We start from the raw sequence: 24,537 nt of genomic DNA on the forward strand, positions 1-24,537 counted from the left end.
TCTGATATTGAATAGAAATTATTGTCGACAAGAAAAAGTAACGGCATAAATTTTGGAGTCATATCCAATCAAGGTAATCAGGTCCATGGAATATGTATTGTTTACAAGAATAAATCCATCCTGAACCGCAAAATAGTGCTAGAGATGGTACCAGGTGTTCTGGACGGGTAAGCGTACCCACTAGCATGCTACAACAGTCAGGATCGCAATAATAAATTGTGTCTATGTAAGTATTCAAAAACCTAACCGAAGTAAATTTCTGCCATGTGAGAAAAAATAGTTACACTAGTGCCAGACGAACATTCATTAGGGACCCGTCAGTTTATTATATGGAGGGGGGATTGAGGCCGCGGGACGGCCATGAATGCTGCAACATATAATGCGATTCATGATGCATACAGTGCACTTTTCATTTCATCCATTTATTTATTTATTTATTTATTTATTTATTTATTATATTCACATTAAAGGATATAACCCATTTACAGACACCAATTGAGTGAAAGTTTCCCAACTGGACCGTAATCTTCCATTGGGTCCTACAAAATTCATAAAAGAGATATACAGATCAGAAAAAAGCTAATGAAAACGCTAAAAAATATGGAAAAATCATTACATAAAATAATGAGCAGCAACAAAATAAAAATTATAAATAAAAACAGCTACTTGTCAATATTATCTTTAATAAAATGCTCGCTTCTCCGGTTGGAGTTTTATCATGATGGATTTGGCTGTCATTAAAGTCTACCGTAAACCCTTCCTTCAGGTAAGGACGAGTACTTACACTGTACATGTAATATGATGGTCTGTATAGCTATATTTTTGTGGGCCAGTTTTTTACAATCAAAACATTTATCCCCATATAAAGTATTTCCAAACATGTTGCCCCTTTAAGGTAATATGCACCTCGAAAGTGAAAGACTTAAACTTTTGCTCAAACTTTCCTCAGTGAAACTTTCGACCATTCTCTTACCAAAGCAAGAATAAAAATCAGGGGTCACCGTGCAAACTTTGGTACTAGAGAGACAAATTACTTGCGATTTCTTGATATTTGAAATTCAGAATGGCCGCCATCCCTGTGTTAACTCTATGGGGAAAAATAAATCTTCGAAAAACTAAGAGGGTTAAAACTTTTCTTTCGTCAAGAGCTTCAAAATGAGCCCCCACAAGTGCAAGGTCAGAAGAGAATTGATAAAATTTCTGTCCCCAAGGCACGTTCTACCTTAACAACCAAAATCAAATAGGGCCTACAGGGTGACACGTACACCTGCACCCTCCCGAAGAAACTGGTCAGCCGACCCTTTAGCCATAAGTCCGACAGGAGATTTAACATCATTCAAGTTGCAATCGGATATTATCACGCGTAGAAAATCTCGGCTGATTGAGTTGAGCAGAAACAAAAGAATATCATGAGGAAAAGGTAAAATCTGAATCTGTGTTTCGAATTCTGAAATCTGAATCTAAATCCGAATCCGAATCAGAGCTGTCCTTTTTTCCGAGCATACACTCTACAAACAATCAAACGAGCATGGCTGACGTTGACAGTTCTAAAGACTGCCCTTCTCCCGTTGGAGTTTTATCATGGATTTAGCTGTCATTCAAGTCTACCGAGAGCCTCCCATCAGGTAAGTACGAGGACTTAATATGGTGGTCCATGTACCTCAATATTACGTCAAGAAGGCGCACGGTTCCCCTGCGGATTTTATTTTACGGGACGCCTGCCAACTCAGTTTGTATGGTTCCCATTCATCGGATAAGAGACGCCTGCAATGTACTGTTTACGCGGTGTACAAACTGTCGGGAAAACAGAGACAGTCTCTGTTTTCCCAGTTTCTGTGTACCTTTCAGATTTTGTTAGGCGAGAGCTCGTCAACTGTTTGTTTTCTGTCTTCATTTTTTCGGCCTTGACATTTTGGCTTCGTATTGGTTGCAGTCTACTGTACACCCCAATACTATATAGTATACAAACATTCTATTTTTGTAAACATTGTCGATAAAAATCACTCATAAAGACTTTTTAATTCTGAGGCTTTCCGTGACCCGTACCTGTTTTTACATTGATTCAATTCCGTTGTTTTAAATTGCCTGGTGCAAACATTTCTGTTGTGTTATCTGTAAATTTGTAAAGGCAAGGCCAAAACTGTGGAAACTCTGCTGATTTTAACCGCAGTGATTCATGTTCCTTTGGTTGAACTGACTCAGCAATGTAAAACAATGAAAGTCTTATAGTTCTTCCTGTGATGTTTATTTGTAGATTACCATCAAGTTGCGACTGTTTACTTCTGTAAGGTTCCTCTTGAACATGTACATGTATCATGTGTAAATAAAGACACTTTTTACGAAATTGTAAGAGGTAGTATTTCCATGTGGGAAGCACACAATGCTACCTCCATGACATTTTTCTCATCAACTTTAGGATAACTTAGGTAGTCCAAACCTCGAAAATGAAAGAAATTTTTTCAAACATTCTCTCTCAAAATCAGGGGTCACCATGCAAATTTTTGTACTATACCCGGTACTACAAGAGGAACGATATTTGAATTTCAAAATGGCCACCAACCCATGTTAACCCTATGGAGGAAAGTAAAATTCCTGACTTTCACAGAAATAAACCAAAATGAGCCCCCCCTCCCCCCAAGTGGTAGACTAAAATAATATTGTACAGGTTTTACGGTCTGAATATCTGTCCCTGGGGCCCATTCTACTACCTTGCATGTAACTATTACCAACATCTTGGCTTCAAATCACAATGGCAAGTGTTGAAATGTTTATGTTCAAAAGGTGAATTTGTCGGCATTAGAATTCTATCATTTAGGTTTCCCATTTTCCTTGAACTTTTACAAGTGAAGGTGTACATGTATAAAAATTATTGCATGTGAATATTGTGTGGTTACATGTACAATAAAGTTTTTCACCATATCACAGCGATACGCACAGTATTTAGTTCTTTGGAGGGTAAGACTATTGGGGACAGTGGTGACCAAGTGACTACTACATGTACTGGGATGATCCAGGACTTGCAATTGTCTTTCAGACTACATTCCCTTTGCTAATCTGTAAGCTCCATAGATTGATGACTGCAATGGATGATTTGTCTATTGAATCTCATTTAGATTTGAACAGCCACTAAATTGCTGATCAGTGTATGCATGTAATCTTTTTAGGTTTAGTGCAATATCAAAATATAAAAAATATAAGGAAGATACCATTGTTGATGTATTTGTACGTATGCAATTACACATGTCTATGCGTGTCTTGTATTAAACAACAAGTAATGTATAATTAAGCAATAAAGCACTCCAATGATGGTATACCACAAGATTTTGACGAGTTCACGTCTTATATGCACAAGCGATAGCGAGAAGTGAACTGGTCAAAATTGAGTGGTATACCATCGCTGGGTGTGCTTTATTGCTATTATGTCATAACAGTATATTGAAATTCTGGAATGGAACCTCAGAAAAGGATTTTGCTCTTGCCGAGAGTTCAAGTGTGGGCCAACCATGATATATCGCATATATACATGTACCATGGATTTTTTCACGTCTTGACCAATCAGATCGCTGCATTTGCACCATCAATGATAAGAATTACCATAGTATTAATGGAAGCTGTAATCTTGTGTGTGAACAATTTGTCTTCTTTTGTTTAATGTGTTTGCAGATAGCAGGACATCAAGTCATTGAGAGTTCAAGATGAACTCCAAACAGAACCACTATCAACATTTAGATGACTACTCGGTCATTCTCAATGAAGATCATGAAGATGAGTTGGTAAGTCATTGTCAACGTCCTACTCTCACTTTGTCAAGGGGTCACTTTCAAGTGAAAGGGTACATGTAACCATATTTTGATTTCTGTACATACATGAATTATCTTAGTGACGCTTTGAATATCTTGGTTTTCTGTGGCATTCTGTGGCACTGTAAATGATCCATACCTCAACGTGTGAAAGTGTTTTGCTTTCTGTGTGATCTCAAAGGGATAATGGGCTGTTTAACCCAGCCACCGCAGTGGTTTGGTCCAATCCTATTGTATTTTAACCATGTGTGTGGACCTGTACACTTAAAAATAGGGATGAAAAGGTTAAGGCAATATATCACTTTCCTGACCCCCTCTCGTTTTGAGGGACCTTGCTTTTTTAGCTCCGCTGTCAGCGACGCGGAGCTTATCAAATAGGTTGATTTTCCGTCGTCGTCCGTCGTCGTCCGTCGTCCGTCGTCCGTCGTCCATCGTCGTCGTCGTCGTCCGTCAACAATTGCCTTCTCCTCTGAAACCGCAAGTCCAATTGCTTTGAAATTTTATATGCGGTTCACTTGGGGTGACCTCACTTAAGTTTGTTCAAATCGTGGTGAATTTGCATATTTGTATTTTTGGGGCATTTTTTGGTGTTTTGGGTAAAAAATCTTCTTTTCTCAAACCGCTTGTCCGATTGCTTTGAAATTTAATATGCAGTTACTTATGGTGACTTCAGTCAGATTTCTTCAAATCGTGGTGAAATTTGCATATTTGTATTTTTAAGGCAATTTTTGTCATTTTTGGTAAAAAAATCTTTAAAAATCTTCTTCTTCAAAACTACCGGTCAGATAGCTTTGAAATTTGGTACATATGTCCCTAGGGATGATCTATTTAAGATTTGTTCAAATTGTGAAGAAATATGCAAATTTGCATTTTTAAGGCAATTTTTGCCATTTTTGGTCAAAAAATGTATTTCTCAAAAAGTACTGGTCTGATAGTTTTGAAATTTGGTATACAGGTTTCTATAGATGCACTTAGTAATATATATTGAATTTCTGATGAAATCTGTAATTTTGTATTTTTGGGCAATTTTTGCCATTTTTGGTCAAAAAATGTGTATTGCCAAAACTACTCATCTGATAGCTTTGAAATTTGGTATAGAGGTTCCTACACATGAACTAAATGATATGTATTGAAATTATGATGAAATCTGCAATTTTGTATTTTTGGGGCAATTTTTGCCATTTTTGGTCAAAAAATGTGTATTTCCAAAAGTACTCATCTGATAGCTTTGCAATTTAGTATACAGGTTCCTACAGATCACCTTAATGATATTTGTAGAAATTATGATGAAATCTGCGATTTTGTAATTTTGGGGCAATTTTTGCTATTTTTGGTCAAAAAACGTGTTTCTCAAAAAGTACTGGTCTGGTAGCTTTGAAATTTGGTATACAGGTTCCTACAGATGAGCTAAGTAATATATATTTAATTTCTCCTGAAATCTGTAATTTTGTATTTTTGGGGCAATTTTTGCAATTTTAGGTCAAAAAATGTGTATTTCAACAACTGCTCATCTGATAGCTTTGAAATTTGGTATACAGGTTTCCATAGATGAACTACATGATATTTATTGAAATAATGATGAAATCTGCATTTTGAATTTTGTGGCAATTTTTCCCATTTTTGGTCAAAATATGTGTTTCTCAAAAAGTACTGGTCTAACAGCTTTGAAATTTGGTATACAGGTTTCTATAGATGAACTCAATTTGATCTTTTGAAATTATGATGAAATCTGCAATTTTTATTTTGGGGGGGGCAATTGTTGCCATTTTGGTCAGAAAATTTTATTCTCAAAACACTACTCATCAGATAGCTTTGGTTGACATGTTCCTAGGGATGATCCGATGTGATATATTCAAAGTATGATGAAATCTTCAATTGTGTATTTTTGCAGCTTATTTAGCCACTTTTTTCTGGCCACTGCATTGAGCTATCAAAGATTTCCTCCTTCTTCATCAAACATGTGTCAAAAATAGTTATTCTCTACATAAACACAGCGGAGCTATATCGGCCGCTAGGTCGCTTGTCATTTGTAAGAGTGCCAGTACTCGGATAATACAAGGGTTAAATTTTTGCTTTATGCTCTTCATCAACAGAATTGCCCTACCGGTAGTATGATTTCTCTGTGTAATGCAATCCCTATCAAGTTTCATGAACACTGTCAAGTGTCGGCAGTCCAGTTCCTCATACATGTACAATGTATTAATATTTCCTAGTTTGGAGTTGGACTGATTACAGTCGAGAGGGGTCAAGGAAGCCATAAAAAATTCCAAGGGAAGTGAATCACACACACGTTAATTTCATGGTTGTAGTATACCGGTATTATAGGACAAACTTCCAGTGTTATTGAAACTGCAGTTGGTTGCCATGGAATCATTTGGCTTGAGTTGCCTGATCAGTGCCTATACACATACAGCTCTGTAGCCTTACATATATGGATCATTTTCTGAGTCCAAATCTAGCCCCATCACTCAGGGGGTAACTGAAGATCCATCGACCAGTATTCACACTTCAATGATGCATGTTTGTGTATCTCTCTCAATGCACTAAAATTGGTAGTGATGAGTCACAACCAATGTTTGATGTGCGCAGACTGCACATGATAGACAAGTCTGTTACACTACACATGACATACAAGTCTGGTATGTATCCAGTAGTTCACCCATGCTCTCCCATAGAACATAATAATTTCCCCTGACAAAAATCCACCATCACACCAATAATCAAACCACAAGTCAGCTTCAAGTGGTAAACACTGCAGTTATGTATAAACAATTGCAATTCTAAAACTTTCAATCTAGTCAGTGTTATATCTATGCATGTACTTTATATGGTGTGGATGGTTGGATGGTGCATGGCCCCTCCACATACCGGTACATGCACTGTACATGTACATGTGAGAAATTTTCCCCATAAAAATTTTGCAAGCTTGCATACATGCAAGTGTTTTATGGTTCTTGTATCCATTCTGATCAGATTACAATACAACTGAAGTAGCCAGTATTCTGCAATTTTGCTGAGTGTTGCACACTCATCCAAATCTGTAATGTAGCTATGAGGGTAGCTGCTGTATTCTGAGAATTCCATTTGAATACAGTTACAAAGATACCCTCCTCATGACAATATGGTCACATAGAGACAAGTCAAAATATTGTACTCTAGTTGCTAAGTTATGCATCGTAAAAGTGAATTGCTCCAAAACAAAGGAACGTATGAAAAACAAATTATGGAAATCATCGTCAGATGGCCCCGGGGCAATTATAGTGTAATCAGGGATAATGTAAAATGCTGGCCTTGATACATGTACATGTACAGGTATGTACCATCGTAGGATAGGATCATTTTGATATTATCCCTTCTATTGGATAGACAGTGGGTGTGTGGCTTGTATGGTTTGATCATTTCACAGCAGTCAAGGCAATGGTGAGTGCTGCCTATGCTGACTTTATTCTTTGAAGAACAAACCACTGCACTTTTCTAAATCGATTTTTTAAAATATAAATTATCTTCCTGCTAAAATGTGTTGTGGTGTATGAGCACAGAAAAACACATCAGTATTATAGTCCAGGCAAGTTACAATCTGTTCTCACTCGTTCGAAATTGAATTTTACAAGTTTGTTATATTTTTTCAGATTTACTCATCTACTTTTGAACATGTGTGCCTACTAGTGTGATCACAACTCAATACAGTACATTGTTGGTACTTTGTGTGTGTTCCTCTTTGTAAAGTACTGTAAAGTTCGAAATTTTTATTTTTTTTTGCTAAACATGTACGTCACCGTAATCAGCAGTAATCTGTTATATTCTAGATTAGGATACATGTTAAAATATTGAATGTGATTTAGTAACCCTTATCGCGCCAAGTTCATATTTCACCATCAGGTCAAGTTTGTTAAATTTGTGAAGCAAAATGCACTGTCTCATATGGTGCATTGTACCAAAACTAGAAAATTTGACTCCAACGAAAACAGAGATACTGTGTACACATGGGTTTTTATTAGCTCCGCTGTCAGCGAACGCAGAGCTTATCAAATTGATTTTCCATCGTCGTCCGGCGTCCATCAACAATTGCCTTCTCCTCTGAAACCGCAAGTTTGATTGCTTTGAAATTTTATATGCAGTTCACTTGGGGTAAGCTCACTTAAGTTTGTTCAAATCGTGGTGAAATTTGCATATTTGTATTTTTGGGGCATTTTTTTACTGTAATTGGTAAAAAAATCTTCTTCTCCGAAACCGCTCGTCTGATTGCTTTGAAATTTGATATGCAGTTTACTGAGGGTGACTTCAGTCAGATTTTTTCAAATCGTGGTGAAATTTGCATATTTGTATTTTTAAGGCAATTTTTGTCATTTTTGGTAAAAAAATCTTTAAAAATCTTCTTCTTCAAAACTTCAAGTCAGATAGCTTTGATATTTGGTACATATGTCCCTAGGGATGATCTATTTCAGATTTGTTCAAATTGTGCAGAAATATGCAAATTTGCATTTTTAAGGCAATTTTTGCCATTTTTGGTCAAAAAATGTTTTTTTCAAAAAGTACTGGTCTGATAGTTTTGAAATTTGGTATACAGGTTCCTATAGATGAACTTAGTAATATGTATTGAATTTCTGATGAAATCTGTAATTTTGTATTTTTGGGGCAATTTTGCCTTTTTGGTCAAAAAATGTGTATTTCCAAAACAGCTCATCTGATAGCTTTGAAATTTGGTATACAGGTTCCTACAGATCACCTTAATGATATTTATTGAAATTATGATGAAATCTGCAATTTTGTAATTTTGGGGCAATTTTTGCCATTTTTGGTCAAAAAGTGTGTTTCTCAAAAAGTACTGTTCTGATAGCTTTGAAATTTGGTATACAGGTTTCTACAGATGAGCTAAGTCATATATTGAATTTCTGATGAAATCTGTAATTTTGTATTTTTGGGGCAATGTTGCCATTTTTGGTCAGAAAGTTTCAGTCTTAAAAAACTACTCATCGGATAGCTTTGGTTGACATGTTCTTAGGGATGATCCGATGTGATGATATTCAAAGTATGATGAAATTGTGTATTTTTGCAGCTTATTTTAGCCACTTTTTCTGGCCATTGCATTGAGCTATCAAAGATTTCCACCTTCTCATCAACATGTGTCAAAAATAGTTACTCTCTACATAAACACAGCGGAGCTATATCGGCCGCTAGGGTCGCTTGTTGACTAAAGCTGCTATAACATACATGTACCAAGCCAATTGAGTGAAAAATACATGTGGTTTGGTGCAATACAACTTTTTACCGACTGGGCCGATAGAGAAGTGATACTGTCTGGCAGGAAAAGGATTAATATCATCATAATGTAGTTAACATACTTAAAAGAGTGGACACTGAATATATCAAAGTCTACATGTAGGATTTTATGGCATCCATAATGGCACAACATGTGTCTTTCAAATCTCAATCTTATATTTGCATTTTCCAATAATAACTCAAATTTATTGAGTCAAAAAATAACAAAATCAGAAAGTGCTATAAAACAATCACCACAGCTTAATTTAATTCCACCTTTAGTTTGCCATAAAATGCCCATACATTAGCAAAATTCCTTTTAATACAAACAATAACAGTTACGTAGTGTATAATTTATGAGGAGAATGGAAAAAAAAATCCCAGTTGAATATTTAAAAAGAGTGAAATTGGTTTGTCCTTGTTTGGTGACATATGGCACGCTGATTATAATTGATGCAAATAGTTTAGTGATTGATGAGAAAAGTTGAAGGCTTGGAGCTTTGTAATATTACTCAGAGGCTTGGCAGTGAATTTATCTCAATGTGTGTTCTTTTACAAATTTGCTTTCACATTTGGAAAAAATGTTTCTGATTTTGCAATTTTATTTTCATTATACTGTTGGTGATGTATGGCAGAGTTTCATCTGATGTATGGTGATAATTTGTGTGTTAAGATTGAAAAATAATGCAAATCTTTGTTGATTTAGTGTTGTGAATCATAGATTGAACAGTCCAAACCTTTTTCTCTGCATTGAGGTTCAATCAGAAATCAAACAATACATCATAATGTGTATGTAACCTTGTATAAAAAATGTGATCAACTGTCTGGAAGGGACACAATTATATTTTGGCATTAATTTTATCATGCATGTGTACACATACAATTATGAAGTTAATAACCTCTGATTTATTTTTCTCAGTGTTACCCACCCCAACCCCCAACCCCCCCACATACACACACACTGTACCCTAAATATGCAAAGATCTACAAAAAAGATGTACTGTACATACAACTTTCACCCCCATCCCTCACAACCCCACCCCAAACAGTGGAACAGTCCTGTAGTTTTCCTTTTCAAGTTAGAACCACTATGAAAGAAATGGAGGTAGGGGTTCGTAATTTCCTTCTGTTCCCATGGGTAGAAACTTGTATCTGATCTGCTTTCTGATATTTATGAACTTAAAGGGGCACTCCTCAATCCATGGTTCTCACCATAGTGTTTGTAGATATTGACTATTTACGTGGTTTTAGTCATTTGAACTCCTTTGAAAGCATTGTTCAGTTTTTATGAGTTAAACCCCTTCAGGCCTAAACCCATATACAGTGTACATGTTTGTAGGGATAGGTCTTGTAAGTTACACAGAAAATCAGGCCTGAAAGTGTTTCTGTAATCTATTTGTTCAGACATAAAATTGACAAGAAACCTGTCAAGTTAACCCTTATCCTGTCAAGTTCATGTGTCAGAATCAGCTCAACTTTGCTACAGCCAGTGAAGCACAACATGTCTGGTGTGATGCATTTTAACAAAATATTGTAAACTGTAAACATGATTTTTTACAGACTAAAGTTTCTATAGCAAACCAAGCCAAGTGGGTGAAAATACTAGTTTTGGCTCAATACCACTTTTTACTGACTTGGCTGATGGGGAAGTTATACTGTCTGGCAGGGTCAGGGTTAACAATGTTCATATGCAGTTAGATTCTTTCATCTCTGGTATTGAATATAGAGTGACAGGAAATAGACTTCTTCACTTCACTGTATCATGTAAAGAGACAATGATTGTACCAGTAACATTAACTGATGTCATTAACCTCTTCAGATGTCACAGATCAGAGTTTGTCAGTGATTATAACATTCACTGATATGCTCTGCTGATGTCACCGATCAGAGCATAGACATTTAAGACCCTCCTCAATTGTCTATGATCTGAGCCAGTCAGCTGTGAAGTTGTTGGATGTCATGAAATATTTAAGTCCAGAAACTTTAGGACTTTGACATGCACTTAAATGAAATCTACCGTTAGTTATTTCCAATTTTCAGATTGTCTATGATGTCTTCATAAAGTCTAAATTGCATATTATTACATGTACTAGTGAAATTAGCATGATAATCATTAGTGATTAACATAACTATCCTGTTTAAGCCATTGTTATGGAAATATTTGCATATGAATTAATCACTGTCATCAGGAGGTATGTGTTACAGGCTGCCCCTTCACAAGTTCTAAGCATATATACATGTATGTATGGTATATGATTTATAGATACATTCAGGAAAAATAATGTTTTCTCACACTTTTAATTACCCTTCTTAATTGTTTCTTGATAAAACAATCAATCCGACATACAATGTGAATTCAATGAGGAGATATTTTTACTACATACACATTGTATTTGTTATAATGCTTGCTGTTAGTGACATGTACTCACATGTACTTATAGTATGATGCCATGTTGTGTATTTGATTGATTTCAATACTGACGCTGTGCATAGGATTGTTAATCACAAAATGATTTCAATACTCTGGCATTGAATTCATCTTTCAGTGGAAAACATTTTGATTTTGCACTCGTGTGAGTAATTGCTCTTATTCTATCTGTTCAGCATGTTTCAGTTCTGAAAATTGTACAGACACCGTTGTGCCCGGCATCTGTGGTACATCAACCTTGAATGACAACTGCTATTCATATCACTCCACTGCAATTTTTACCAATGACTGTGAAAAGCTGCTAAATTTGACAGGTTATTGATCGAATTGAGCTATCCAGTATGAGTAGACAAGGCAAGGCCTACATGTATTATTGTGTCACACCGGAAACGATCCACCCATTGCTATCTGATTTCAATGCAGTGTGTCAGCTGTGACTTCTTGTAACAGCCTGGTACATTTAATACTGTAGCAGAGCCCACAGTTACATTTTTGAAGATTTGATCTGTCACAAAAGATACCATTACCAGAGGTGTAGATTTAACTTTTGTCAATTTGCCTGCAATTTTTAAATCTCTGGAATATACTTGAGAGAGATTTTTCTCAAAATTACAGACATATAGTAAATTGTCCAGTATCTGAATTAGTTGTATAGTGTATGAAGTTGAATGCCAATATTCAAACAATAATGTACATGTACATGTACCCCTCCCAGGCCAATAATGGACATACACATAAGCAAACTTTGCACAACATGTATAAGGCTTTGCAAAATTTACTTTAAGTCCATTATAAAATACACTGTATGGGTAGAGGGAGGGTACATTATTGCTAATATTTCACAGTTTGGTAATATCAGATTATTTGTAGATGTAGAAAATTTCTGGAGCCATAATGTTGATTATGGGATACATTATCAGTAATAATATGGCAGAGTGGGGGATCACAAAATTCACTGGTATTGACAAAGCTATGTAATGAGCATTAATGTCTATTGATTCTTATTATATTGGTACATGTACATGTACATGTATGCATGTCTACTAGCAGCTTGCCTTATACTCTACTGACGTGACCGAACCAAATTCTTATCGATGCAAAGAAATTTTACACAGCTCTGATACATTAAATCAACATCCAAAAATTCCTAATAAAACTCCTAGATGTCAGAAATGTCATTAATAGACTTCAAGAGCACCCTGTTTACTGTACATTGTGATGTCAAATGAGTCTACATGAGTCAATAATACCTATGCGTGCTTTTTTTTTTTTTCAATTTACAGTAGTTTGAGATTCAAATCTGTATTGCTAGTGCATGTACACCCACAAACTGATCAGTGCCTGCATATTTACGTGAAAGCTACTATTATAAAATGATTTTGAAGTGATAAACTTAGAACAGAGATTAGTGAATTTAAATGCAATCTGCAGAAAAGGGACACGTGTTGTTCTGATTTGAATTACATGTAAATCCTACTGAATATCATCTTGCTATAAATAGTCTATTGGTTTGGATACAGCTGTACCGGTACATATGCTGCATTTTTGTCAAGCTTCAAAATTTAAATATTTTTTAATCAATCCTGTTTCTCATGAACTTTGAGTCAAAGGATTATGGAGAAAAGTATCAAAATCCTTAAAAAACTCACGAGGTGTTGGTCACCTTCTTTACACTTACAGTAGGTATATACATGTATACCAACATCTTCATGTACATACTAGGTCCTTTGTTAAGCATACATGTGGCTGTTACATTCTTTAGGATAAAGAACTGAAACGTTGCTGTGTTTTGGATAAATTCATGTCATCAGTGAAATGCAAATTTCCACAATATTTTAATGAGGGAGTAATTTTAGAGACATACATGTACCTACAGGTATTATTAGTGTCACACACTGTTCTTCCAGAATCATCCCAACATCTTGCCATGACAGAATGCAGACATTTCATGAAGGTTTTGTGGAAAAGTTGGGAATTAAAATCCTTGTTAAAATCCATCTAGTACGGTACAGACAAGTTCCCCAGGCCCTGGACAAGCTTATAGAAAACACCTTGATAATTTGGACATAATAATTTGCAATATATCTTCCATAGTATGGACTACTTTCTCTGTCTGTACATTTAGAGAATTGCAACAACTTTGACAAGACCATCTGCCATTTGCTATCACTAGTATCAGTATCAATTAATTTGCGTTGATTAGTAACATGGGGAAACTTCAAAAGACTGTGCTGTGTATGGTACATGTAGGTGTATTTCCAAATGTACCGGTACCAGCTTTTCACTGTATGAACATTGAAATGATCACTGAGACCTACCAGCATAGCTGTACACCAATGCCATACACAGGGTACAGCGTATACATGTAGCACCGTGCACATGTGTATGACTCCATTAATATTGCACCAATTCATCATGTTCAATTATTTTCTCATTTAATGTTCTTTTTTTATCAGATCTGTACTGGCTATAGATCCAACAAATTCAAGGAAGCAATATTTTATATCTTGGCGTTGTGTTCACTGGGTCTGCTGCCGTTGATTTTCCACTGGAAACCAGAGTGGGGTTTACAGTTCAGGTTTTCAAAATGCCCTCTCAAATATGCCGAAGCAGTGCTTCTAAAGGTAAGTTTTGAATAGGAGAGGGTAGAAAGAGGATTAGCCAGGATTTCCAAAAAAAGGGTTTCATACAGCATTAGTAATTATGATATATTGATAACACCACAAATGAAAATTATTTCACACATCATACATGTACCAACAAAAGATTTTATGATGCTTAAAAACAAAGGAGTAAAGATAAAATTAAGTTACACAGAATTTGAAAGATAAATTTCCATAATTTTATGGACATAAAGATTATTATTTTCACATAAACACTATTTGATACTCCTTGATATTCACCTTCAATTGCCATAATACAGTGGTACTGTATACCGGTAGGTAAGAAAATAGACCATTAAATTATTCACTGTCCCAAAATTAGAATTCATAGTGTACTGAGATAGTCAGCCTGAATCTAATTTTGCTATCCATGTAAAAAGGTGCTGGTACTAATTTATTATGGTACTACAAACTTGTTGAGGTATGTCACCCAGTTTACGGTATAAATGTGCTATTTTTTATGGGACATATCTTAGTGATCTTTGTTTTTATAGTGGGAGATACATGTATTTTGGTGTGATGGGTCTGTGGTGTTATGGTATGGAACTGTGGTGTTATTCCAAATACAAAACTGCGCTGAAATATAAATTGACTTAGGAGCTCTATCACACTTGTGCCAGATAATAGCAAGCCAGGTTTGAAAGTAAAAATTCCACAATCAGGTTACCTGCTGGCTTTGGCCATGACTCTGCCAACCAATATTTTATATGTGTGAGCAAGCTGAACAGCGTCTGTGACTTCCCATTTCAAATTTGCAGTAAAGAATACCATCAAATAAAATGCATTTTCTTACTATGATATATGGAGGATAAATGCTTGCGTCATGTTTTATCTTTATTACGGTATAATTACCACAGCTAATCTTATATTCAGCGGTGTTATGTGTTCAGCCATACTTTTAATTTTAATAGATAGTTCATGTCTTATTCACAAACCATATTTCTTCATTGATTAATTTCACAGAATGTACATGGGCAGGTACATGCAGAGTATATTTACACCAAATTAGTAGAAGAGACTGGGCTAGTCAGCATTAAGAATGGGTATGTTGAAATTTCTTATCATGAGATGTCTTTGTATTTTTCTTCCTACTTGAGTTTGGTACATGGATATAGTACGGTACATTACCAAACTTGCATTTTTGGATCGTGTTTTAGTGAGATAAATAGTGTTTTGTTGATGTTGTGTTTTCACTGTACAGATTGCTATGCTTGCTGTATGTAGCATTGTGTTTTGTGATGCTCTTTGTTGCTGGCATGCTACAAGCTGTGTTGTAGTGTACATGTACATGCAATTTGAAGTTGTATCAATCGTTGCTACATGTATGTCTACATGATTTGTATGTCTAGTGTTGCAATATTCAGTGATGGTTACTTTGTTGAATGTTAAATGTATCTGTATATGGAGTAATGTCACGCTACAATGTACATGTATGTTAAGTACTGGGAGATATGCTATGCTTTACCGGTGTACAGGGTAATGTTATGTACCGGTACTGCCTACTGCGTACTGCATACACTCTGTCAAAAGTGTCATGGTGTTATTTGTTATGTTAAATATACTCACTTTATGTCATGGTGTTGTAGTAAAAATGTGACTCAAGTATTTTTGGACCCCAAAATGTTTACAATACTTTCCTAGTTTCAAATAACTTGAGTTTCAACGTTGTTTTTTTGTGAAAAGTAAGACATTTAATCAAAGAGTTAAAATAAGGATAGCCGTCATTTTGAATTGTAAATGTCATTAAATACCGGTATAGGAAAAATGGTTCTTAATTCTATGGTGACCCCTGAATTGTTTTTCTTGGGGATGATTTATGAAAGTGAGTTGTTTAAATTTTCCATGTGGGAAGTTCAAGCACAAGTTTAAACCTTTCAGTTTTGAAGTTTGTACTCACAGTACTACATTTAGTAAGCTGCCACTTGGTTCAAGTCGGTGAATTTTAAAAAAATAAAATCATTTATAATAGTTTCTCTTGTGTCTCTCCTATTTCGTACAAACCTATCCGGAATTTGGCAGCTCACGCCAGGTTTTCCCGGCGATTGAATGCGTCACGTTTGAGTCTGCGCAGTAGTGAGTTAGTTTCTGCCGGATTCACCGACTTGGACTTCTTGCAAAGTACAGGCGGTGAGACGGACTGTGTACACAGTGACGTAGAGCAAATACAAAATGATTGACAGCCCCCGCCGTTATTCTGGCCAATAAGAAGAACGCTTGCTAATAAACCTCTGCATGCATTAAAAAGTTTGTTGTCATCTCCGTGCAAAGCTAGACATCGAGTACGTTTTATATCTGGGTGAATAATAGCATCAAGTTCGTACATCCACCGCGTTTTACAACTGATCGGTCGACCAATGCTAATCATGCGAGATTACCAAAGAAAGCTTGTTGAGAGTTACATTGAGGGAAAGATGTGTTCGTCTGCACACCAACCGGCAGCGGAAAATCACTGACATACGAAGTCGCTCCACATTGTTTTGATTTCCATCGCTTCGGGCACGTAAGAGAACAGGCTACAACTGTAAGGACGGTGTCTTTTTCCATCCTTGAATAACCGGCCACGATTTTCGCATTTTGTAACATGGGCCCCACAAACAACACATATTTTCACGCGTTTTCGGTGATAGAACAGAGGTTGTGCTGACTTTTGTGGGAGTGATCGCACTCGACATTTTGTCAACAACGCCATGTGAGTTTTATGCACGTCTCGTTTGGGTCAATTGGTAACTCCTCCCAATGTGTAAAATTTAGTGATGTCATCTTATGAATAATATATGAGTAAAGAAAACGTCATCTCATGAATAATTTATAGCAACGCAAACCTGCAAGAAAGCCAAGTCTGTGATTCCGGTGAAACTCCGCTGTATAGCGTTCACTCCACTCATCGCGTTCACCCTACTCATCGCGTCCACTCACGCGCGCGTTTCACATGAAAGCAAAATACAAATCATTGCGTTCACTCCACTCAAACATTCAAAAATCACAGACTTGAACCCAGTCTATACTACAATGTAAGCTGCCATGTGTGGTATGTCACCATAAATTATGATGTGTAACCAAACTTTGTGTTACATTTTCTGTGTTACGTTTATGACATGATGTGATGTTTGTGTAATGATATGGTTTCTCCAATCATTGCTGCAATATTTTTTGATGTCATGAGTCAAATCACAAAATGGCATGAAGTTGTTTGTGGTTGGTCACAGAGTTGGTTTTTATATTTGGATTCAAATACATACAATCTAAAGTCTCAATTACCAGTAACCATTACATACCTTCCTAGGCGTGTATTGTGTTTATTTGATTGTTTATCATGTTTTCTATCAAACACTTTTAAAAAAAAAACACTGTACATTGTCCCCAGTGATTTTTGTATAACAATCCTTAAATGACATAAATATTTCAGACGTCATTAGTTTTCATGTTTATTTTAGCAGTCGGCAGTTGAATGGCTATCTATTCCTTCAGCAATACCTATCATGTCATTAGGCAAGCTATCAAATATCAATGTAATTTTAAACTTAACATTTCTCTTACACTAACACCAACATGTATTTCAGCAGTAATTCACACCATGTATGCTGCAATTATTCCGCAGATTTTAAAATCATAAACTGGCATAGTGACTATCAATGCTTTTCTTCAGCTGATAATTTTGTGACTAACTAGACAGCAGTCGATTCCACTGCCAGAGCTGAGCAAACTTTGTCATCAGGAAATTCAGGACACTTCAATATTTAACCCTTTTCCAATCATGGTTTGGTCCAAACCCATTGCTATCAATGATGATTCTGGATCTGTTCACCGGCAATTAAGGGGGAACCCTACTTGAAATTAATCAAATATCTACTTTACACACTCTGAATTCAATTCATTCAAATAAACTTAGCCCCTATTGGTAAACATTATAAAATATTCAAAGCCAAAACTTACATGTAAGGAAACCTGTACACCTTTCGTCAAGTTATTGAAGTTTACATGGAAATGTGTGCTTGTTGTATGTGACAGAATGGTTTGGGATTTCTCAGAGTACAAAAAGTGATTTGGTACAAATTATGTACGGTAGGTTTCCGTACTGCTTTGATCAGCAGTGTAACAGTGTGATATTTCAGAATAAAGTGTACAGCATTGTGTTCTTTAAGCGACTATCAAAGTTATTTTCTTCTTCGTACAACCTTTGCTTGCTACGCAATCAAGCGAATCATCTCCTCTTATGCAAATACAAATTAATCTAAATCATGGAATTGCACCATATATTCTTAACCATCACATTTCATAATTATGCATATCATTAAATGTAATTTCATCTAGTCTACTGCATACTTTATTTTTATTTTGTTTGCAAACTTTGGTTCGGCATGCTGCTTGCTTGGGAAAAACATGTGACAGGGTTTCTTATCAGCACACCGATAATTATTCCAGTCACTCCGCTGAGAGGGATAGAGGGCGTGCTGCCAGTGTAAACTCCTCAGAGGATGATGTGACGGCCGCATTGCTGGTCAATAGTGATTCAGAGGTAAGTATTGGTTACAATAAAACCTAGCATTCTGTTGTAGCAAATTAAGCTAGGTCTGTCAACTTGCTAATTTGAGAAGCCGCTAAAAGCATTTCCAATTCAACTTATCATTCAGAATATTGAATGTTTCTTTTCACAACGGAATTCAAGTCCAGACTGAAGTTCATCCATCTACAGTTACATGGAATGTTACACACAGAGGCTTTTTTGACAGGGTCAACACCAGGTATTTCAACAAGAAACTTGATTTCATGGACTATTACAAAAATAATGCACAATACAATTACAAGACTATGGACTTTTTAGCTCCGCTGTCAGCGACGCGGAGCTTATCAAATAGGTTGATTTTCCGTCGTCGTCCGTCGTCGTCGTCCGTCGTCCGTCGTCCGTCGTCGTCCGTCAACAATTGCCTTCTCCTCTGAAACCGCAAGTCCAATTACTTTGAAATTTTATATGCAGTTCACTTAAGGTGACCTCACTTCGGTTTCTTCAAATCGTGGTGAAATTTGCATATTTGTATTTTTCGGGCATTTTTTGGTGTTTTTGGTAAAAAAATCTTCTTCTCTGAAACCGCTTGTCCGATTGCTTTGAAATTTAATATGCAGTTTGCTTAGGGTGACTTCAGTCAGATTTGTACAAATCGTGGCGAAATTTGCATTTTTGTATTTTTAAGGCAATTTTTTGTCATTTCTGGTAAAAAAATCTTTAAAAATCTTCTTCTTCAAAACTGCCAGTCAGATAGCTTTGATATTTGGTACATAGGTCCCTAGGGATGATCTGTTTCAGATTTGTTCAAATTGTGCAGAAATATGCAAATTTGCATTTTTAAGGCAATTTTTGCCATTTTTGGTCAAAAAATGTATTTCTCAAAAAGTACTGGTCTGATAGTTTTGAAATTTGGTATACAGGTTTCTATCGATGAACTAAGTAATATGTATTGAATTTCTGATGAAATCTGTAATTTTGTATTTTTGGGGCAATTTTTGCCATTTTTGGTCAAAAAATGTGTATTTCCAAAACTACTCATCCGATAGCTTTGAAATTTGGTATACAGGTTCCTACAGATTAACTAAATGATAGTTATTGAAATTATGATGAAATCTACAATTTTGTAATTTTGGGGCAATTTTGACCATTTTGGTCAAAAAATGTGTACATTCAAAACTACTCATCTGATAGCTTTGAAATTTGGTATACAGGTTTCCATAGATGAACTAAATGATATTTATTGAAATAATGATGAAATCTGCAATTTTGAATTTTTAGGGCAATTTTTCCTATTTTTGGTCAAAAAATTCGTTTCTCAAAAAGTACTTGTCTTACTGCTTTGAAATTTGGTATACAGGTTTCATAGATGAACTAAATTTGATCTTTTGAAATTATGATGAAATCTGCAATTTTTACTTTTGGGGGCAATTGTTGCATTTTGGTCAAAAATTTATTCTCAAAAACTACTCATCAGATAGCTTTGGTTGACATGTTCTTAGGGATGATCCTATGTGATACATTCAAAGTATGATGAAATCTTCAATTGTGTATTTTTGCAGCTTATTTTAGCCACTTTTTTCTGGCCACTGCATCGAGCTATCAAAGATTTCCACCTTCTTCATCAACATGTGTCAAAAATAGTTATTCTCTACATAAACACAGCGGAGCTATATCGGCCGCTAGGTCGCTTGTTAAAAGAACTTTGCAAAAAATATGATTACCCAAACGATAATGAATGGATAATTTCGCTGGAAATTTACCCAACTCACTAGTTTTCCCTATATTTACTATGGTCAGGATTTCATTTAAGCTAAATTAAAAACTGCGGCTTGCAATGAAAATCCAAAAAAAGCATGCAGGCTATTCAAAGTGCTGTAGAGTAACCAATGAATACACTCACAAGGATTTCTGGCATTTCTTGCAAGGATTGTTAGAAATACCGGATTCAAAAATCTACAGTATTCATTAACCCCATTAAATAATCAAGACACAGCATATACTGTACTGAATCTGTGATGCTGATAGGCTATGATGTACATCTATACATATATATCTCATTTTCTCTGCAGATACGAATGAAATACTTCTACCATCAGAAGGTGATGTACGTGTGGGATCAGCACATACGTACCTATTCTAAGCTGTATGGCCTGGATTCTGGCATCAAATGCTCCGATTTCTATGAAAATTACCATGGCTTTAGTGTCACTGATCAGAGTAAGAGGTGAGTGGAATGTCTGTATCTCAGTTCTTGATCTATTTTTGACTGTGTATATTGTACTCTTGTGTTTGTTATGCAGTTAATTGTTCATACATGTAGCTATTTGGGTTTCATATTGTTTGAGGTACAATGTACATTAGGGACAGACATTTTGACTTTTACCATACATTATGTCTCTCCACTCGTGCGGGCTCCTTTGAAGTTCATTGAGTGAATCACACTTTCCCTGGCTTACTTTTGTGAAAATTGAAATTTGATCTTGCCCCATAGAGTTACCCAGGGATGGCATGTCATTTTGAACTTTCAAGTGTTTGTAAATATCGGTAAGTTTGTCTCTGTGGTACCAAATTTGCAATGGGACCACCAAGTTTTATTCTTGATTTTGAAAGGAAATGTTAAATTAAGTTACCTTAGGAAAGCTCAGGCAAAAGTTCAAGTTTTTCAATTCCAATGCGTGTGTTACATGTATGTATACATTAGTAATGTACGTTGAGTCCTCATTTTTTGCCACCTGTTGTACTTTGCTTTTTTTAGATTTTTCTTACAATTTGTATCTTTTCCATGTCTTTCAGATTGGCTGTGTATGGAAGCAACACCATTGATATTGAGGTGAAGTCTTATGGCAGACTACTTTTTGAAGAGGTAAGGCCATAAAGATGCTAAATATGCTGTTTGAAAGAAAGTTTCATGGAAAATTTCAAATTAACCTGTTCTGTCTGTACTTACCAACCATATAAATGTACATGTACACACTGTCACAGACCTGGTCTCTTTACATGGGCAGCTGGACACGCAATGATTTTACATAATAGGATATGACGCATAGAGAAACATTAACCAGAAATGCAGTACTATAGGGTTATTCACAAAATACGGCCCTGTATGGACGAGGACTCAGTGAGTGACGTATGGACGAGCCGAGTCCATACAGGGCCGTATTTTGTGTATAACCCTATTATTATACACCTCCCTCCATTAATCGTCCATATAAACTAATTCTATGGTAACTTTTGAGGGATGCGGCACGCGCGATATGAGTGGAATGCGCGCGATTGTTGAAATAAAATGCTACAAACCCTACGGGAGACGCGTCGCGCGTCTCCTGTATTCGGGACTCCGCGTGACTATCAAAATACGGAAAGTTATTGGACGGTCAAACTCCAATAGGTTACGGCAGTAGGTGTATAATACTCACACATACCGGTTAACCTCAAAATGTTGAAGAATAGCAACATAAAATTTCACTTTACTGGAATTTATGTCAATGCCATGGCTACATTTTGTAATAAAAATGCCTATTACTGTTTCTGTTTTTTTTTTTCAGATTTTAAATCCATTCTACATATTTCAAGTCTTCAGTGTTGTGTTGTGGATGGCAGAAGTGTATTACTATTATGCTACTTGTATCATTTTCATATCCACTATTTCAATTTCCATATCTCTCTATGAAACCCGCAGGGTGAGTAAGATTTTTGCAGGTTTAATGTATTTCCGTGCTAGTTGACATATCATAAAAGATTGTCACAAAAGTAGAATTTAACTTAAAATCACATACAATCTTTCATGAATCAATGAGGGGCCCAGATTTTGTTGGGTATAAAAATCTAGTACAACCTGAGACTACATTATGAGATGTTTTCTTTTTATAATCCCGTCCTTGGTTGGAGACCACTGTGTTTTGTGAAAACTGGAAAAAAGTGTCTGTTAACCCTTGAGCGCCAAAGTCAATTTTTGTTGCATTTACAAATTATAACCCAGTCAATTTTTTTTCAGAGTTTCGCCAAAATTTTGATAAAAAACTGTAGCCATCTTAAAGTCATGTCAGTTTGGTCCAAAATTATCAAATTATACAGAAAAAATTCATAAAAATTGGTGAAATGTTGTACTAAAATTTTTTTGGGAAAAATTACAGTGACTACCATGTTTGGCTCAAAGCTATGATCAGTGGTGATTGTGGAACTGTTTACAGAAAAGTAGGGGTGAACAGGATAATGTGAATATTTGTTAAATATTTTATCCACATTCTCCCCATTAGATTCTCAACCCATGCAATATTTGTTGTTCTTATAGCAAAGTATAACTCTACGGAATATGGTTGCACACAGCAGTAATGTGCAGATTTGCAGAGAGAATGGAGGTAAAATATCCACTGTCCTCGCTTTACTTGTAATCTGCTAGCATGTTAATATAGCTTGGTGTGATCACATTGTTCCAAGGTCATTGTTTCTACAGTCTATTGTAATCCCATTTTTTCCTTGAGAGATTCTCTACAAAAAAGGTTCTAACTACATTGTACATGTGTTGCAGTGATAAACTGACATGACAAACAGTTCTTTGTTTCTGTTAACTGTAATAGTTAAAGGGGAAGTTCACCAAGGATGATTTTTTACATATGTGCTAGCTTTGTGGTCACTTACCCCGGAAAAGCTATTTTCGCCATTTATAACTTGCAAGATTTTTTACAAAAAACGATAGAAATAGTACAGGAAGTTGCCCATGTAATTTGAATCATGGGAAAAAGCGCCAAGCTTGGAGCTTGCATAATGTGATATGGAAGGGACCATTTTCCCATGGGTATGGCATTGTCCACTCACCCATGCTTAAACCAGGCTGTGCGTATTTACATAATTTTTGTTTATACTGTTTATTCTTGCATAAACAATGAATCACTTATAATAAACTTTCCACTGTCAGATTTTGTGTTGCTGTTTACTACTGTGTTACTGTGAGTGGACAATGTGGGGCCATACCCGTCCCAAAGATGGTCCCTTCCATATAACATTATGCAAGCTCCAAGTTTGGAGCTTTTTTTCCCATGATTCAAATTACATGGGCAACTTCCTGTACTATTTTATCGTTTTTGTAAAAATCCTGCGAGTTATAAATGTGAAAATAGTTTTTCCTAGGTAAATGACCACAGAGCTACCACATATGTAAAAATCATCCTTGTGAACTTCCCCTTTAATCTGACATCATCTTCTTCATAGGTGTTTTGTACATTATAGCTCATTCTCTAAACACTGACACAATTTGCCAAAATGTGGTGAATTATCATAGCTTTTGAAAGTAACAAACAGCAATTCATGACTGAAGGCAAAGAGAGTTGCAAAAGAGAATGTTTTTATCAAAATATATTTATCATATACCTATGCCCTGTATTGTGTCTGTACTGAGTTCAGTGACATGATTTATCATGTTGATTTGCATGTCAATAAAGTGATATGCCTTGTTGATTTGCATATGAAAGGAATGATCAGCGCGTCTTCCTTCCATTCAATGGAATATTTGCATATGAAAAAGTGATACGACCTGTTGATTTACATAACAAAGCCTGATACGGCCTGTTGATTTGCATACCGGACTACATGGTGGCACCATAATCAAAACAAACCATGGTGCCTGTCTATGATTTTGACTTTGACTACGATATCGGATCTCAAAAAGTGGCAGGGTTTTGAAGCATATGGAATGCGGGGTAACTAAATAAAACACATGTGTCGATATCAGATTAACCTGCTAGTAGTGCTACCAATCTGAACAAATTAAAGAGCAGAGCATCACACTGTACGGGCACTGACAGATCGATGACAGACCAGCTGTTCCGTCCGTGCATAAGCACAGACGCGCAGACGACAAGCAAAAGTGCTATCGGACATGTCGGA

General features: G+C 36.0%; 1 protein-coding gene across 3 annotated transcripts in view; it reads left to right on the forward strand.

The window, feature by feature from the left end:
* The first annotated feature begins 1,488 nt into the window (after positions 1–1,488).
* LOC139136696 (polyamine-transporting ATPase 13A3-like) overlaps positions 1,489–24,537 on the forward strand; it is a 72,948-nt gene continuing 49,899 nt past the window's right edge. For 2 of the 3 annotated variants that reach the window (XM_070704488.1, XM_070704487.1), the window contains exons 1-9: positions 1,489–1,625; positions 3,664–3,773; positions 13,944–14,111; positions 15,114–15,193; positions 18,573–18,666; positions 20,724–20,878; positions 21,448–21,517; positions 22,200–22,334; positions 22,946–23,012. In XM_070704488.1, the coding sequence (XP_070560589.1) occupies positions 3,696–3,773; positions 13,944–14,111; positions 15,114–15,193; positions 18,573–18,666; positions 20,724–20,878; positions 21,448–21,517; positions 22,200–22,334; positions 22,946–23,012 (847 nt within the window). In that variant the 5' untranslated portion in view covers positions 1,489–1,625; positions 3,664–3,695. Of the gene's footprint in view, positions 1,626–3,663; positions 3,774–13,943; positions 14,112–15,113; positions 15,194–18,539; positions 18,667–20,723; positions 20,879–21,447; positions 21,518–22,199; positions 22,335–22,945; positions 23,013–24,537 lie in introns of all 3 variants that reach the window. The other variant, XM_070704486.1, reaches the window with a different exon arrangement.

This window comes from Ptychodera flava, chromosome 7 (assembly GCF_041260155.1).
Source record: "Ptychodera flava strain L36383 chromosome 7, AS_Pfla_20210202, whole genome shotgun sequence".
Classification (NCBI taxonomy): domain Eukaryota; kingdom Metazoa; phylum Hemichordata; class Enteropneusta; family Ptychoderidae; genus Ptychodera; species Ptychodera flava.